Source organism: Zonotrichia leucophrys, chromosome 9 (genome assembly GCF_028769735.1).
Source record: "Zonotrichia leucophrys gambelii isolate GWCS_2022_RI chromosome 9, RI_Zleu_2.0, whole genome shotgun sequence".
NCBI lineage: Eukaryota > Metazoa > Chordata > Aves > Passeriformes > Passerellidae > Zonotrichia > Zonotrichia leucophrys.
Window position 1 is genome coordinate 14,178,632 of NC_088179.1, and position 18,024 is coordinate 14,196,655.

The 18,024-nt window shown below is 46.1% G+C and overlaps 1 protein-coding gene and 1 long non-coding RNA gene across 10 annotated transcripts in view; one reads left to right on the top strand and one right to left on the bottom strand.

The window, feature by feature from the left end:
* FGF12 (fibroblast growth factor 12) overlaps positions 1-3,256 on the top strand; it is a 218,723-nt gene extending 215,467 nt beyond the window's left edge. For all 4 annotated transcript variants that reach the window (XM_064720753.1, XM_064720751.1, XM_064720750.1 and 1 more), the window contains one exon: positions 2,732-3,256. In XM_064720753.1, the coding sequence (XP_064576823.1) occupies positions 2,732-2,850 (119 nt within the window). In that variant the 3' untranslated portion in view covers positions 2,851-3,256. The remainder of the gene's footprint in view (positions 1-2,731) is intronic.
* A 71-nt stretch (positions 3,257-3,327) lies between these two features.
* The window catches only part of LOC135451493 (uncharacterized), a 140,467-nt gene continuing 125,770 nt past the window's right edge, over positions 3,328-18,024 (bottom strand). For 3 of the 6 annotated variants that reach the window (XR_010441340.1, XR_010441343.1, XR_010441344.1), the window contains 5 exons: positions 16,697-16,763; positions 14,239-14,373; positions 10,710-10,884; positions 10,246-10,385; positions 6,911-7,286 (listed from right to left, as the gene is read on the bottom strand). This is a non-coding gene — a long non-coding RNA (uncharacterized LOC135451493). Of the gene's footprint in view, positions 4,504-6,711; positions 7,287-10,245; positions 10,386-10,709; positions 10,885-14,238; positions 14,374-16,696; positions 16,764-18,024 lie in introns of those variants that run through there. The other 3 variants (XR_010441341.1, XR_010441342.1, XR_010441345.1) reach the window with 3 other exon arrangements.

Consider the following 18,024-nt stretch of genomic DNA (forward strand, 5'->3'; position numbering starts at 1 on the left):
CAGTGCAGGGGGTTTACAGCCATGGCCACTGCTCAGCACACATGCAAAGCCTCTTGAGTAGGAGAATGTCCAGGCATGATGCCATGTAAGTACTGCATGCACTGATCCTATAGGTGTGTCTAAATACTGAAAATATGCTTGTCCTATACTGCTACCGATTTTCTGGCATGGGCTGTTGGCACAGCCTGTCTGGTACAGAGGCTTTGACAGCTTTGTCTGAAAAGCTCAGTGTGAGCAGTCTTCACACGATGCCCCACAGCAGTATTTGTGTCCTGCACTAGACTGGAAGATAAAACTTATAATTCCTGCCCTATTTGTCAGGTTCAGGGTTTCCTTCATTTGTAGCTGCAAATGTTTACTTCAGTAGCCTGGTTTATATTCTTTACTCTGTGGGCCTTGTTGGCAGCTCAAGGTTTTTGCCAAAGGCCGTGGTGAGAGGCAGGGAGTTGAGGAAAGGCTGCATGCCATGGTGCTGTTGCAGCATTCACCTGGGCTCAGTCCTTGTGGTTCATCTGACCCAGCCTGATGGGTTACTGGGGATGGGTGTGAGTGAGATGAGCTTCTTTCTGGGGGAAGAACTCATGGAGGTCCCTCCAGCTCCAGCTTGGGATGAGGGAGGTCAGGATGAAGGCAACAGTGCACTTGAGACAAAACTTTGTGTATGGAACGTCAGGGGCACTGGGACAACACTGGCACAAATACATAATTCTGCTGGGCAAACATCACAGCCAAGAATAAGGTGAGTCACAGCAGTGAAGCACACCCTCAGTGCTATCCAAAGACTCTGCAGCTCAGGCTAAGAAATCACAAGGGCATGGGTTTTCCTCTGTTGTTAACCATTTCATACTTCCTTTAGGATTTTATTGGGTACTTCACCCCAACAGGCATATTCACCATCACCATGTTGTTGAGTGATCCTCCCCAAGGTGTGAGGGGCAGCTCAGGACTGAAAGGGGATGTGAGAGCCCTTTTCCATCTGTTGCTGCCATGTTACACATTGTTCTTGCAGCATGCAGACAGCATCCATTGTCTGGACCTGATGGGCAGTCCTGACACAGCTCACCCTGGCCCAAACCCATGGGACAACTCCTTCATTTTCTCTTTTTTCCTTCTAAATTTCATGAAAAAATGGCTCCAGTTGCAGTAACAGTTTGCAGAGCAGTACCTCCTTTCAGGCTTGCTGGGAGGACCAGTGTGTGTGTGTGTTTGTGTGTCTAAACTGCTTTGAAAGCTTTGCATGAAAAATATGCTATGTGAAAAGTAATATTTTTTCACTGCTCATATATTCAATTCAATATCCCTCCTATTAATACACAGTTGACTGCACTTTATCTTTGTCCTGTATTGTTGCACAGTGCTGTAACTGTTTATCTAGTCAGGAGTAAAAGCACCGAGCAATAATGTCATTTTCAGCCTGCCTCTAATTGCTGGGATTTATTTGCAAATCAAGGGAGATTATAGATGCAAATGCTTACATTGCCTTTTTGTACATGGGCTGGTTTTTTCCATTTCTTCAGATAATTTTTAAAGTTTTATTCTTGTTGATTACCCAGAACCAAACCCTGATAGGCTCTCCCCTGTGTTGGAGCTCTGTGCCATTGTTTGTGATGTGATAACCGCAAAGTGAAGCAGTACATAATCATTTCTTCATTTCCTAATTTTTGCAAAGATCTGGACATGACATTTGCAGTCTGGACCTGCCTTATGTTCTCAACTCCACTGTGCCTGCCCTTGAGATGCCTTACTCTTTCAATCTCATTTGCACCCTGCCACATTTGCAGTGAGCTCATCAGAGATGCTCTCCCTGGTGTGAACAGCTCGTGCCCCTGCTCTGGCACACCTCACATGGCACGAGGACAGCCATGAGGACTTCGTCCACATGGTGAGCTGGATAAATGCTTTGTCCTGCCCAGGACGTGGGGATGAGCCATGCCTTGGGCAGACGTTGCCTCCTCCGGCTCCAGCGAGCTCATTTTTATAGGACACACACTGCATAGCCAGGGTCTGGAGAGAAGGTGCCCTCCAGCACCCTGCTCTCAGGTGCTGCCAGACAACCACGGAAAGCTGGGACAGCTCCTGACTTGCTGTCACTGAACTCATTCCATGTGTCTGCTCACAGCCCTGACCTTGGCTGGCTGGCTTGATTTACTGAGGAATAAATAGGAAGTGCTGAGAGCAGACCTTGGCTCTTGGCTGATGGAGCCAAATGGGCTTGAGTCACCACTTCAGATCCACAGCTCGACACCCAGAAAGCCTTCATGGCTCAGCTGCAGGTGTAGTTTTGATTCAGGTCTCTCAAGGGCTTTGATGGCAGGTCAAGGGCTGGAACCAGGTCATTCTTGAACCTGTTGTTAGATGGTAATCAGCATCTCAAGGCAGTACATGGCTCTGTGAGCTAAAATGGTTATTTTATCTATATGAATATAACATGAAAAAGCTATAAAGCACATAAAAACTAGAAAGATTTATCTGTGAGCAGTCAATCTGCGGTTTCTCTCTGCCTTTGAAAGAATACAGAGACAGAAGCAAATGGCAGCAAGGGCAAGTAAACAGTTCCTGCTTGGTAACACGATCTGCTGCTGGGTCATTTGGGGTTTTGTAAGTGTGGGTGTGTGTGGGTGTGTGTTTGCAATGGGGCTGGAACCTAACATCATGTACAAAGAAATAATTTGTTATGGTCATGACTGTGTGTGACTTCAGGGCTGTTAACGGGAGTCTCTTGTGTTTGCAGTGTGCATGTACAGAGAGCCATCGCTGCATGAAATTGGAGAAAAACAAGGACGCTCAAGGAAAAGTTCAGGGACACCAACCATGAATGGAGGCAAAGTTGTTAACCAAGACTCGACATAGCTGACAAATACCCTCCCTTCTTCCAACTCCTCCCCTCCCACCCACCTACCCACCCCACCTGGCGAAACCACACTGAGATGATGACAACTGGGCAAGGCAGGACCTACCGGTAGTGGCTTGGAGTGTGAACTCCAGAATCTTTCTTTGTGTAGGACGAGAAAATCGAAACCCAGATCCTGCCTGTTGCAACGTTTTAAAAAACAACAACAACAAAAAAAAAAGTGAAGAAAAAATGTTTTAAATCAGGACTCCATTAACATTTTCAAAAGCAAACTGTTTGCTCTGTGATCAAAGGGGGAAAAATCTCATCTCTGCATAATAATAATAATAATAACTAATAAATATAATAATAATAATAATAAAGATGTTACCTTTAAAAATAAAACAAAGCTTTTGGAAAATTGAACTTAGCATATGATGTGCAACAAACACATGGGAATTGCATCCTGTGACTGTGCTTTCTGTCTTATCCTTTCACCTCACGTTCACACCGCTATTTTTTACATCCTTCCTTCCCTGGGGATGGATGGGATTTTTCACAAAGCAGGAAAGGTAGGGGTACATTATGACTGTGTTTGCTCTGCTATCAGTAAAATATGGCCTGCCCAAATTAGGAGCCTGGCAGTTATGGGCAATGAAGTAGCTACTCTTTATTCAGCCTTTTCCATCTGCATTCAAACCCTGCGTAGTTATTTGTTGCTAATGTCACTCCATGAGTATATTTGACCCAAGTCTGGCATTTTATGCCTTTCTATCATAATTATTTATATGCTTGTTTTACTGTATTAGTTGCCAGGGGAATTTCAGAAATGGGTTTTCAGGTCTCACAGGATGAAGCAATCATATTTATTAGGGTAGAGTTAGGAGATAAAGGGCAGGAGGGATAGCTGCTTGCTTTAAAATATGAAACAGATCAAGAAATGCTGCTGAAATCCTTGCTGTCAGATGGAAATAGTAAGGCATGTGCTGTATGAGAGGGTAACAGGACTTGAGCAATGGAAAGAGGGATGTGGGGATGGGAGTGCCTAGGAGGGAGCAGGTGTAGAGGAACATGGGTGGTTGTGCCTGTCCAGTTGTGCCAGGGTGAGGACATTTCCTTCTAGCAGCTGGGGTCTCCCTAAATGTTCTGGCTCCACACATACCACACATGTTCAAAGCAGAGGCTGCAAACCTCTCCAGTCCCCAGCCTTACCACTGTGATGGTCTGAGGCCCTGAGGTGCTGCAGCAGCCTGGATTTGGGTGTGGGCACGAGTCCTGCCAGTGCCAGGGCTGCAGATGCTGCAGCAGCACTTCAGAGGTAACGAGTTCCCAAGTGGGAAAAGGCCAGCAGGAGGGCAGTGGGGTGAGGGATGCCCAGTGCTGAGCCCATCTACAGCAACCAGGGCTTTAGTGGGGACTGGCAAGGCTATCCCTGTCTGGTGCTTTCTCTCCCTGTGGGTGGGGGGTCAGCAGTGAACCCTCGCTGCTGGGTGGGACTGAAGCAGGGCAGGGTGGGCAGTGGGTGCCCTGTTACAGATCACACACATTGACTCTTCTCTGGCCACTTTGGGCACGAGCAGCAGCAGCAGTGCTGGAGCTGCTGTGACAAAAACAGGCTCTGCCCTGGGTGAGGGGCCTGGGAAGCCTTTGCTGCTCAGCCATAGACACAGGTCCTGTGAAGGGTGAAAACAAAAGGAAAAAGCAATCAATCAAGGGCCTGGAGAGGGAACAGAACAGTTCTTTATACACAGGGAACCAGCCTAAAGCCTTGCAGTTACACGCTGAGTGGGTGTTTGCATCACTCATAACGGGCACCTGTGAAATTCCAAATACCACCTTAATTGTGGAGGCACCTGTGCCATCCCAGCCAGTGCCTCAGCTGGCTGGCAGCCACACAGGCAGAGCTGCTGCTGGCAGTGCCAGGGAGAGGGCAGTGCCAGGGCTGTGCCAGGGCTGGCCACGGTGCTCCTGCAAAGCCACTTCTGCCCCAGAGCCTCCCTCACTCCCTCCCCACACACGAGGCGATGCTGGGGCGCGTCAGGGCTCGGTGAGCAAAGAGACAGCCAGAGCTCAAGGTTATGGAGGATTCCCAGGATCAGCGTGAAGGAATGAATTTCAAGCACGTCCTTTTGTATTTTGGAAAAGCTAAAACCTTGAAATAAAAGCCTCTTCCCCCAGCTCTGCTGCCCAATGCTGCACCTAGAGCGGGCAATCCCCCTGTGCTACACATTGGGTCAGAGTGGGTTCCTGCTGCCCTCCAGCCCCACAGCACTGCAGCAAGGCCACTGACACATGTTCAGCTTGGGAGCACACACCCAGCCCCATATGATGTAATTCACTGCCTACATTTCATCTCCCTCACAAACTAGAGAGCATCCCAAATTAAAGGATCACTGGAGACCTGTGCACTCAAAGAAATGGAGCCTCAAGGCCAACATGTTGAGCTAGCAGGATCCTGAGCTGTGCGAGTCACCAAACATCAGACCATTGTTTAGGCACTGAGCCACAGGTTTTCCTGCTGCCCTAGTGGAGGGAAAGCCCAGCACCAGCACAGAATGGAACACTCCCAACACACCTTGATACCACAGCCTCTTCTGCACCCTGCCATGGCAGCTAGCCAAGGGCATTGATATCATCTAGAGCAGCTCCACCATGAGACTGAAAATTACTGTGGCCTTATGTGCAGGGTACCCTTTGCCTAAGCCCCAAAAAGCTGTGGGCAACAGGAGACCCAGTCCTACCATGTGCTAATTTTTCCATTGTGGGACTCACTTACCACTTCCCCCACTGGGCTTTTGCCTTATTAATACTCTTTGGCCAAATCATAACAACAAATGCCATATTCAGGCCTAAATATCAAAATAATCTGCTCCTTTGTTCCAAGGTGTTTGAGCTAATCACCTTCCCATGACACTCACTGAGTTTGCCCCCAGGGAGAGCCAACTGCTCCTGCTCTCACCCAGTGTCTGCACCACCTCAGAGCAGGTCTTCTGCCATGTGTTGAAATTAAGTGCTGGCTCTCCTTGCTCCCTTCTTAACCATGAGCCCCATCCTATGGCATAAACCATGACAAAAACCCTGAGGAAATACTGGTTTTTTTTCCTGACCTCTAGGAAGCTGCAAAAGTCAGCTTGTGGTGTAATGCAGGGACTCCTGATAACCCATCATCAGGATAACCCAAACACCAGTGAGGCTGCACAGCCCAGCTGCACAGTGAGCACCTGCACCAGCTGCTGACTCCAGGTAACCCAACACCCTCCAGGTGCCTGGGAAAATCCGGGGATCCACAGCTTGCAGGTACCATCTACAGCTTCCTGCATGTTTTTTTTTACTCAAGTGCCTTGCAAGCTCTGTCCCCAGGCCTAATCTCAAGGAGGTGATGTGAGTTTTCTTGATTATCCATCTGCTGCTTCCCGATTTTCAGGGAAAAGGGGAATCCACAGAGAATTTTTTTGCTTACTTCGAAGTTCCTACAGTCTCTTCATTGCTTCTCGCTCTTCTTACTTGGTGTTAAAGTCTTGATGAGTGATGTTTCTTTTTTTTCTTTCTTTAGCCACACATACAGCAATCATTTAGGAAGTTTTGTGACTCAGTTTAACATCACAGTGACCTCAACCCTCGTCTGGCTCTATGTGATACTAGCAGGACAAATTTCCTTGCCATGATGGCATGGCTTTGGGCAAACGCCTCAGAAGAGTAAATGATAAAAAAGAAGGATGTTTTCTTCTAATCTGGCCCATAACTACTGTTAACTCTGCTAAGGCGGCAGCAAACCTTTGCTCTCTGAGTAATAGATGCTCCTATAAAAGATTTTGAGCATTAGAAATCCAGCAGAAGAAAATACAGCACAGAAATATGAGTACACTTAAAGCATTCATTTTGTTTCACCCCATTTTTAATTGTGATGTAGGCATGGTTCTGGCTGCACACACAGTGCAAAACATCCCCTCTCACCCATGCATCAAAGACAAAACCTGATAAAATGGCTCCAGTTTGGACCATAAGGATTTTCTTAGGAAGAAAATGCAGAAAAAGCTACAGACGAGCATGCCATACTGCGCCAGCAAGTTCTGCCACAAGTGTCGGCACTGGCATGTGACAATGTGCTGTGAAGTGAAGCTGACACTCAACAAAGCAATTTATGAAAGTTGTCTGTCAACAACATTTCTGTGTTTGCGCTCAGAGAGGTTCTGGCTGATAAAGGCCCACGCAATCCCTCAAGCTGTCATGGGCTTCACTTTACACCTCTTTGTCTCAAACTGCACCGGTTGAGCACCAGGAGAGCTCCTGCCCAGCAAGGTGTCATTGCCACACCCTGAGCAAAGTGATGGTGCGAGCACCCGAGGCTGAGCAGGACCAGCAGGAACCAAGGAGTGCCATCCTGCTGGTTCCACGCCAGCCAGGCTGCAGCCTGCGTGCATGACAGGCATGAGAAACATCTTGAGGATGACACTTCCTACAACAAAGAAGGCATAGAATTCGCATCAGTTAAAGCACACAAACTCAACCTTTTCTAATGGGTGTGCAATAAAATACATTACTTTTAATATAGGGGAGATGTTGGCCCCAAAACATGTCCAGCACTAAAACTCTATTAATTGGGGTATAGTGTAGCCTGGTCCTAGATGGCAAGGATCAGTTTGCATGTCACTGCATCAAGGAAATAAAAACCAAGAAAAGACACAAGTGAGTGTCAGGGAGAGATTTCTCTCCCAAAACTGAAACAAAATGTTTAGTTGCCGCTGTGGGATGACCCACAGCACACACCTAGGAGTAAAACCAAAAGAGACAGCACTGCACTTCCTTAGTGAAGCAGAGATGTTTCCATGGCATTCCTGTTTTCCCTTTCCCACCAGCAATGCTTCAGCCTTGAAGTGGATGGGAGGCTGTTTCCATGGAGCAGAAGGCATTAAGGCTCACATCCTCCTCACCTGCACCGAGTTCAGCTTGACTGCTCTGCTTCAGCTGCTGAGCTACAGCCATGGCCCCCTTCAATTTCCCCAGGTTCTTCTTACACACCTTTATTAAGGGAAAAAAAAATCCCCCAAAAATTCCATAGCCAGGCTGGTACATTTTAAGCACCATATTTAAGAGCCTGAAGATCTCAAAACTGCTGATACATTTGTGGCCACAAAGTTAAAACTTAATAACTTCCATTCCAGGACAGAGGATTTCTATTCATGAGAGTTGCATAATGAAGTCCTGCATGCACAGAAAGTTGGACATCTTCCCAGCCTGCCTCCCTCTTGGAGTTCAGGCACCTTCTCCATGGTAGGGAAGGTCTAGGCCAGCACGGCTCCATCTCACCATAGCATTCACCAGGAATTGTGGTGATGACACAGGGAGCTCACACAGACTCCAGGGCATTCCCCGCTGCCACAACTGCAGTTTCAGTGCAGAAAAATTTCACCTTCCATGGTCAAGTGTCCTTTCTGGAAAGGACAGGCTCTCTCATCAAATAATTGCTTGAAAAGAAACAAGGGAGTTTGCTTTGTTTAAAATAATCTGGTGCAGGCAAAGGGATAATCCATCTGTGGAAAATGCCGTTAATGTTTACTGAGCAATACAAATGGAGAAAAACAAGGCATTATCAATTATTAAAAAAAAATAAAAATTCTGGATGTGGGATCAGAGGAATAGCAGAGGATAACCCTCCCAAGAGTCTATTAAGAATAGGTTATATATTGTTCCATTTTCCATGCTCATTACAATCACTGCCCCAATAATAGCTGCGTGCTGTGCTTTTCTTTATTCTAGCACAATTCTCCCGTGGGAACCAAATAACTCTGTTTAAATACTGAGCAGAGCCGGTAAAGAAAGCAGGATGGCTCTGCTGTGCTACCCTTGTGTGCAATCTGCATCTTAGGGAGCTGGTTACAACCCTTCTTTCTCATAGCTTGATTCAAGAATAAAGGGGAATAAAGAATGTTCCTCCACTGGGAAGGAGGAACATGTTGGTCAGTCCAATTAAAGGACATTGTGAAAGAAAAATTATGTCAGACTTAATAACTTTCAGAAATTCAGGCTTTGGTGAATTTTAATTCCTTGAGCTCTAAAAAAATTGCAGGGAAAAAAGCAACCAGTGGGTCCATGTTAGTGCCAGCCTCTCAGCAAGGACTTTGGTGACATTTAAGCCTCTATATCCAGCTCCTGGACTGTCTCCTACCCACAGTGATGCCTCCTTTCATCTCCCAGAGCTCTGAGTTTCCCTGTGGGATTCTCCTCACTCAGTCCCTGACCAAGGAGGGCAGAGCAGTGGGAACCCAAGCTGAGTGTCCTGCTCAGGCTTCAGCTCCTCACAGAGAGCTCCCCAGGGCAGCTCCTGCCTCTCCAAACATGCCAGGAAAGACAGGAAAGCAGAGCTCATTGTCCTGAGCAATTCTGCTCCCCTGGACCCTGATTTGTGCAGAGCCCATAGCAAGAACCCCAAAATCTGAGGCACAGATGTCCCTCCCTGCTGTGCTGTGCCCAGCCTGGGCTGGGGTTCTGGGGTCACAAAGCTTGTGATCTGATCACAGGATAACGGGACACTGCAAAGGTGAGGAGCTTCTGATTCAACTGTGCCTCACAGGGGTCACTGACACGCTGTGACTCTGACACTGCCACTTATTAATTTTATTTTCCAACTTACTGCACAAGCTGGCAAATCAAATAGTCTCACTCAATTCATCATTAAACAAAGAAGCAAGACAGTGCACAGGGAAAAAGCTTTACTTGACATCAACTCAATTTGAAGATCAAAAAGAGGTGTGTTTAACTTTGCATTATCTTCATTTTTTAATTTTCACTGGGTTTTGTTCTTCCTGCTATCAGACAGCACAGAAAGCAGAACTAATAGGAAAAACTGACTTCTGCTGTGGGAGCAGAAAACGTTATCTCACAAACAGATGGGATACTCTGGTGATGCCCAGCTCAGTTCCTTTGGGCTTCAGATGAGGAGTTTTCACATGAGAATGTAATGAATTTTCACAAGGTCCCAGCCAGGGCACTGTGAGACTTGTCCTTCACTGGCAAGTTCATATGATTCTCCCAGCAAGGTCAATGGGCTGCCAGGTAGGACCTGCATCTGAATTCAAATTGTGCATTCAGGGTGTGGAACCAGAACTTCCCAGGAAAAACTCCCTGTGGGTACAGAGAGACCTAAATTTGCCATGGAAAAGGGTCCAGTTCAAATTATCATCTTTGGATTCCACTTTCATATTTGTCCCTGTAAAACCAAATTCAAGTTCCAAATTCTATGCTCACCTCTGTATTCTTGAATCTCCAAATTCAAACACTAGACTATTTCAGAATTTTATTCCATCTGTCAGACTGAATAGGGCTTGTATAAATTGGTAGCATTTAAAATCGGAAAAACACTCAGTATTGACAATATTTAATGGCCAAGGAATACAATAATCTAGCTGTAGACATACCCAAACTGTGGAGTCCATATCCATGTAGAAATTTAACTTGAACTGCTGCAGTTTGATCCCACTTTATATTAATTCAGTAAAACCAGTTTTCTTTCAGAGATATGTTCTTCTGGACAAGCAAACACATCAGCAGGTGGTGGCTGCAGAGAGACAGAATGGCTGCAGTCCTGAAAGTCAAAGCTGGGGGTACTTTAAACAGAAAGACATGTTCATCAATAAAAGGAAATCTCTCTAAACCTGAGCTGGTTCCAGGTGAAAGTTTTATTTTTTCTTTGTAAAATAGCTGCCTGCTCCTACAGATTTGCAGGAATTATTGTACATCATGTGTAGCTTGTACTAAAACAACTGACCAAAAAAAAGCCAACCCCAAAATCCAAACAAAAAACCCCTATTAGTTCCATACTGCCGCCCACCTGGATTCTGCTTTGTTTTGAAAACTTGAAAGAGTTGAGAATCAAACTCACCCCCAGGGCACCTCCAATGAAATCAATGTGCAACCTTGGGAATTAAACTGGCCCAAGCCTCATTTTCTCTTTAACTGCAGGAATGAAGGTCATTTTCCCATCTGGGTTTTGCAGAGGCTTCTGCACATACTGATGAGTTATACCTTTTATCAAACCTTGACCGTCATTTTCAGGGCTAGAAAATGATTGCACAGTGTCAGAGGATCACAGGAAATAAGATGAAGACTCTTGTTAACATCCAGACAATGTCCCCCAAAGTCATGTCCAGTATCCTTCCAGAGTACACTGCAGGAATCTGTCCTCCTTTGTCTCCAAAATCTCACACTTCATGCCAGATGACACCACTCATCCTCTGTCTTAACTTAACTCTTTTCCACATCAGTAGGTTTTCTGCAACAGTGTGACCAGCATATTTCTGCTGGCTGAAGGACTAAAAAATCAAACTGTAAGTTTTTGGTTTTGTAGGGGAAGTGGGTCTGTCTGTCTGTCTGTCCATGCCTATAGGCCTGTCTATGCCTATAGGCCCTCTTCCCTCCTCAGTAATCCCCTCTGTGCCAGCACCTGTGATATCTGGGTGGGTCTGGCCCTGCAGGAGCCTCTGATGACAGCAGAACATCTTGTAGTCAGCCTGCCTTAGATCTTGACTTGGTCAGCACCTCAAAAACAGCTTTTGAGAATCTAAGGGCAAAGACCTCACGGGAGCAAGCAATCAGAGCAATTTTTGCAAGTCCCAAAAATGGTAGGTGAGTCAATAAATGAGTAAAGGACTGGCTGCAGACACCCTCTCCCTCACAAGGTGGTCTGTGTCAGGCATGCTGGCCACACATCCAGCCTCATCATGGGAACAGAACATGCCATTCCAATGTGGCAGTGACTGTAAGACAATGGATGGGAGATAAAGGGTCTCCAGAAGCAGTTCCTGACTGGAAGCAGACTGCACAAGGCTGTCTGGACAACCCCTTTAAATCCAGACTTGATATGAGCACATCACCTCCTTGCTCTATAGGCTGGTGTGCCAGGTGTCTGCTACAAAATAATAACACTGAGAAATTTGTGGTTTGGGATATTTTAATATCCTGAGCAAAGGATTATTTGCTGTTTAGTGTGCTTTAAAATGTTTTCCTTCTGTGCAATTGATAGCTTTGCTGCTCCTGGACAGAATAACAAACAGCTGTGCTGCTAAATAAACGAGATCTTTTGGATCATCTCAGAGCTCCATCTTGGCAGCCTTGGAGCCCCAGTGACTTGCAGAAAGGGTGAGTGGTCGTGGGGCAGGTTTGCAGCTGGTGCAGGCACTGGCAGCCACTTAGAGTTCATGTATAAAAGATTTCATCACAGATTATTAAAGGCAGAAAGGACAGTTGTAAATCAGAGAGTCTGACCTCTTGTGTAACACAGACTGTTGATTTCAGAGCAGAAGTCAGACATTAGCCTGACCAGAGGTACTCAGCTGGGCAATGGAAATTCTGCTCTTAGTTCACTGGGATCTCACATGCCAGTGCTGTAATTCCATAATGCAGCAGAGAGTTCATTCAGAGGCTGAAGACCAGGTAATCAGATTCTATGCAGGTTTACTTCTTGATTATTTATTCAATAAGGATCACATTAAAAGCCCACTGGAGGCAGTGAGAGACTCCTGTTGACTTTGCAGCAGCCTAAATCAGACCTGAAGCGTTCAGAGTTTTAATATGCACAATTGGAATTTGGTAGCTTCCAAAGGTCTGTATCAAATGATGAGCTCCCTTTGGAGTAATGTGCTCATCACACATCTCTGCTTGCCCGAGGGTAACCTCTCATAACTTGCTCCAAACAGCTTTGCTGCCTGGACTGACACTTCCTCAGAAGACCTCTGAACTTGGATCACCCACTGACCTCCTTCCTGCAGAAATGATTTATTGGCAAGATGAAGGAGAGCGTGGCTGTGAGGATGGCAGACAGACAGAGCCAAAGCTCAGGAGTCAGGAGCAGCTGAGGCAGAGCTGTAGAAAGGACTCCAAACAGCTCTGTGTGAAGCCTCAGCTAGTGTTGCCTGATCCCTCTAATTTATTTCCCCTTCAAACCAGGGCACCACAGGCACTCCTTCCTCCTTTTCTCCTGCACCACCACTCTTCTCCACCAAAACCTGAAGGATGTCTTTTGTCAGAGCTTCTGGGGTTCCTGCAGAGCACAACAGACCACAGAAACTGCCCATATTGGTGGATTCAGGGGTAAAATCTTTCTGGGTGCAGGGTCACATAAGCCAAATAAAAATGTGGTCTTTGATAACCCTTGCTGTGTGTAAAAGCACCAAAAAGAATGATTTGTCAATATCTGGAATTGTCAGATGTGGAGCCAGATGTGTTATATTGTCTCTTGACCACTTTATTATCTTCTATCCCATCTGTAGAAGATTAAAAACCTATGTAATATTTTTTTGTTGGAACAGTATTTTTCCAACGAGAAAAAACACAGCCTCTGATTTGTATTCCTCTGACTTGAAATCATTCATTTTAAATGACTGTTTGTTCTGCTAATTTAGAATCCGGGCAGGCATGGAAACAATTTATTTTGGTTTGCAAAAGGAGCTGAGCTTGGGTTTGTTAAGTGCACATGTACTTTGTTGCTTTGGGATGCAGCACAGCTCCCTGCTGGAATTAGAGCTCTCCAGAGGCAGCAGCTCCATATGAGCTCCATGATGGCACCCTAAAGAGGAACCTGTCCTTGACTGAACGTCAGATCTGCTGCATTTCCCTTGTCTCCTGCACAAGAGGTTTTTCCAAGAGTCACTTAATGAACCAACCCCTCCATGGCCACCCCAATGTGGTGCAGCCCAGAAAAGGGATAAATGTTCACTCAGGAGCCCAGTCTGACACAGATCCTCTGGCCAAACTCAAATGGGGACTGCTTCACTCCAAAATCCAATGGGACTCCAGTTCCCTGCTCCCATGGAAAAGTCCTTGTACTTCTTACAGCCTCATTAGAAACTTGGAGTCTCCTACTGCTGGAAGCATGGAAACCCATTCTAAAAACAACTTGTGCAGATAAAAAAGAAACAGATAAACAAGGATTTTGACATCTCTAACAATGGCATTATCCCAGTAAATAAATTATCAGCACTCACTTATAATTACTTTTGTTAGGCTTGTACCTGCTATGCAGCAAATTTCCCAAGACAGAGTTCTGATGTTTGCTAATTTTATTTTCTGTAACATCTAAGCAAAACCAATTTTTTTGAAAAATGCTTCTTGATATTTGAAGCAGAAAAGTAATTGGTATTGAACCAATTCAAAAGCTGGATAATATTGTCTTTCATGATATGTTGGGCAATGATGTGGACTACAGCAACATGAAGCAAGGAGTTTTTAAACAGCCTTCTGGTTTGCCACTAAACCTCAGTAACAGCGCATTAAAGACATGTATTTCAGTACCCCAGAAAAAATATTTTGTTCTGTAACTTGAAATGTTTTATCTTATTGCTCTGAGGACTCCTGCCTGTTGGCACATTTGCACATGTGCTAAGTTGCTAAATTTCTAATATTTCCCCCCTTACCTGGTTTGACACTGCCTGCCTATGTGAGGCAGAGGGAATTGGCTCTGGGAATGTGGGCACTGCACTTTTGGGGTTGTCAGCCCTCACATGGGCACTCTGGAGTCAGACAGCACAGCAATGGGATCCTTGCATAAACTGATAAAAAACAAAATATGTTAGAAGCTGCATGAACTGAAACCATAGCCCTCTAACAGCAAAGTAATTTGCAATAGAGGTGGCACCATCAGGGAGAAGAAGCTAAACCAGGAGATTTCCTGCAGGCAGCTCATCCCTTCATCTGTGGGAGCAGAGCCCTTCCACACCTCAGCCATAGGGCCAGGCCATGGCCTCAGTGCAGACACAGCAGCAGCATCCCACTCCCAGGATCCTGTGGGCGATTTCCCTCCACTGTCAGATGAATTAGAGTCCCACAGTCCTAGGGTGGCTCTTGCTCTGAGCCAGAGACTTTCCTTTCTGCATTGAATGGTATGACATTAATGAAAATTAACAACAGCCCATGAACAGGAGCACATTAAAGCCATACAGCTGCTACAAACACACAGAGACAGGGTCATCTCTCCACAGATGGCTGCTCTGAGTATTTCTAGCACTGTTGCTGACTAATCCTATTGGGGGAGCCAGGAGTGTCCGAGCTGTGCCAGCCATTGTGTCCATAGGCAATGTGCAGACAGAAATGCATGGCAGACCCCAAGATCCCCTGGCCACGTGTCCACAGGCAGTGTACAGACAGAACTGCATGGCAGCAGCTGCTGACAGCCTGCCTGGCCCTCAGCTGCCTGAATTTCAGAGCATAAACTGCCAGCTGTGCCCAGCTCCATTCTGGGCTCACCAGGGATCTTGTTCCAACCACATCTGTCCTGCCAGGGTGGTGCCAGAGCAGGGAGGAAATTCTGTCCAGGGAGTGGCCCTGAATATCCAGGGCAGGCAGCACAGACTCAGCTGTCCTCACAGAGAGGAAAATTGGCTTCTAGAGCCCCTTGCAAAAATAAATAAATAAATAAATAAAGCTCTTAATTCAAAAGTGAGAGAGGCTTGTGGCCAGAATTTCACATTTTGCAGTATTTCAGAGAGCTCTGGTCTTTTGTTCCAGGCTGAAACTCCAGCCCAGTTGGCACAAGTCCCATGGGTTTCAGAGCAGCTCAGATTTCATTCTCTAACACACACTGCTGAAAGCACTGGCTTACAAAAGGCGAACAACTTCTAAGAAATGGGCTAGGGCCACACCTGGCCTTCCTTATCACTGGCTCCTGGTGTTTTAGTGTGAATAGCAGGCAGGCAGCTGGTGGTGAAGAGAACCCACAGTAACAGCAGAGTCCCCAGGACTGTCAGAGACAAAAGCTCCAGCCCATCATCTCCTGGCTGAACAGCACCACAACAACACTGCAGCCAGGCTGCCCATAAGATCCTTTACAGGGAGGGAATGGAACTACACCTCTTCTGCTGAGCTCTTTACCTTTGTGATAATCCAGGGGAGTGCGTTTGAAAAGAGCTGGTGATCCTCCCTGTGTGCCAGCCACCATGGCTCTCTGTCCCTGTGGTGAACATCAGCCTGCTGAGGATGTCCAATGTCAATTCTGCTGCTGCCTCATGCACCAAGGGGAAATAAACCCACATTGTCAACAAATGTGTTTTTCTGAATGTCCCCGTCTACAGGTGTTTGATGTTGGAATGAAAATGCCACCTGGCTCTGGGAGTCTGCTCCCACCAGCAGCACCAGGTCTGCCTGCCCTTGCTCTCTGCTCCCATCCAGCCTTGAGGGGTGATCTGGGCTGGTCTTGGCACCAGACCAGGGTCTGGTCTCTCTCTCTGTAGCAAAAGAGTGAGCCATAGGTTTGTTTTTGGAAGCTTCAGTGGGAAAAAGAGAAGTACTGGGAGTCTCCAAGCTGCTCCGTCTGTGCAATGGCCTGAGCTCAAGAGCTGCTGGGAACTGGGCTCCAGCAACCTCCAGCTCTGGGTTTGGAAGTGAATTTCCACATTGATGAAGAGGCACAAATCTAAATCTCCTTCCTCCTGTACTCCTGCCCATTCTCTATGGTGCCTCTGAAAATTACAGTTTTGCCATTTGAGCACAAAAGTGCTTAGTTGGCAAGAAAGACTCCATAAAGAAAGCAATGGAAGCTGTCACATCTGTACTGTCTGCACACCATCTGTCTCCCAAGTTTACTCTGAAACAAAGAAAATCCCATCCAGTCCTCCTGCAATATATCAGTAAATTGCTTAGCAGTGGCACTTGGAGAAGGAATGAACACATTTCAATTAGACAATGGCATCATTAAACACCAGCTCAGTAAATAAAAACCTGGAGGTTAACATTTGTAGAGATTAAGCAATCTGTTAAGTAAAGTTTACTATGGCATGTTAGGGTTTTTGTTACACAGCTATATACATGTAGCATCCAAAACAGCCTCCTGAGCTTACTTTTAAGATTGTTGGTTTTGCTTTAAGCACATGTGATTACCTGAGAGTTACCTGAAGTCCCAAGACTGGTTTGGAACTGTAGATACCTGCAGAAATAGGTGTATCACCTGTGGTAGAGAAAGAAAGGACAGCAGAATGATGGGGACGAAAAGCAAAATCACAATTTGGTTTGGCAGAGACCTATAAAGATCAAACAGACAAAATCCAAAAGATCAAAGCAAATCAAAAAGATTGCTTTAGGGGCTGATGACAAATGCTGAAAATGGGATATAACTGCTGCAAACAGGCTAGTTACCTTCAGAAAATCCTAATTCCAGGTTAGGTAGAATTGAAAGCTGGGATAACACCTAGCTGGAAAATACGTATCACCTCTGATTTCCAAGACTTTGCAACCACTATGGTTATGACATTTTAATTTACTGCTTTCTACCCTGTAAATCTCAAAATAGCCTCACACATGTTTGGTCCTGGAAGGAATGCATGCACTGCAAGCTTAAGCTAAGAGGAGGATCCATGGTTTTTGGCTGATTTTACAAAGAGTCTTTGCATCTAACGCAGAGTAAACCTGGGCAGGCTTCAACTTTTTCCAAACTCAGATAAATGTTTTTGATTAAGATAAAGCAGTGCAAGTCCTTAAGAAGGCCGCTCCTGCAGGTCCCTGTGTGCACAGGGGATCTCACTGTGCTTTCAGGAGTGGCTTTTCTGCCAGCTTCAAGGAGTGGCTGCTCACAGCTGCCAGCACTGTGACCCTCCATTAACTCTGTGAACAAGACTTGGGGCATGATTTGTTTCCAAGGGACTTTGTGAATATTCAGTGTAAGGAGTGACCAGCATATTTGCACTGCAGTGAGTTGTGCCTCACCAACAGCCAAACCCAGTGTTTATAACAACAATGTTTGTATTGTATGTAACAATCCCATGTTAGACAGGGATAAATGAGTCTCAGGCAAACCCAGCCTGTGATGATGCACCAAACCCAGCAAGCACCAACAGCCCAGAGAGCTGCTGAAAGTTGCTGAAATGCCCCTGGACTGCAGCACTGCTGCTCCTGTGCTGCCAGCTCTCCTTCACTGCCCCTGTCTCCCTCTCCTTCAGCACCGCTGCCCCCACACGGGCTGGGAGATATTCCCAATCATTCCAGCTGCTGTGCTCCACCACACTGAACTCCATTAAAGCTAACAAAGCCTCAGTGGCTCTGCTGTCATCTGGCACTGAAGGCTGAGGATCCAAACGAGCAGGGCTCAGGCTGATGTCATACTTGAGAGGGTTTGGCAGGGGAGAGGGGGGATAAAACTAAAAAGGTGTGGATTTTGCATGGCTGTTTTTATCATTAGGAAACTTCAGCGAAGTATTGATAGGGTGGGATGA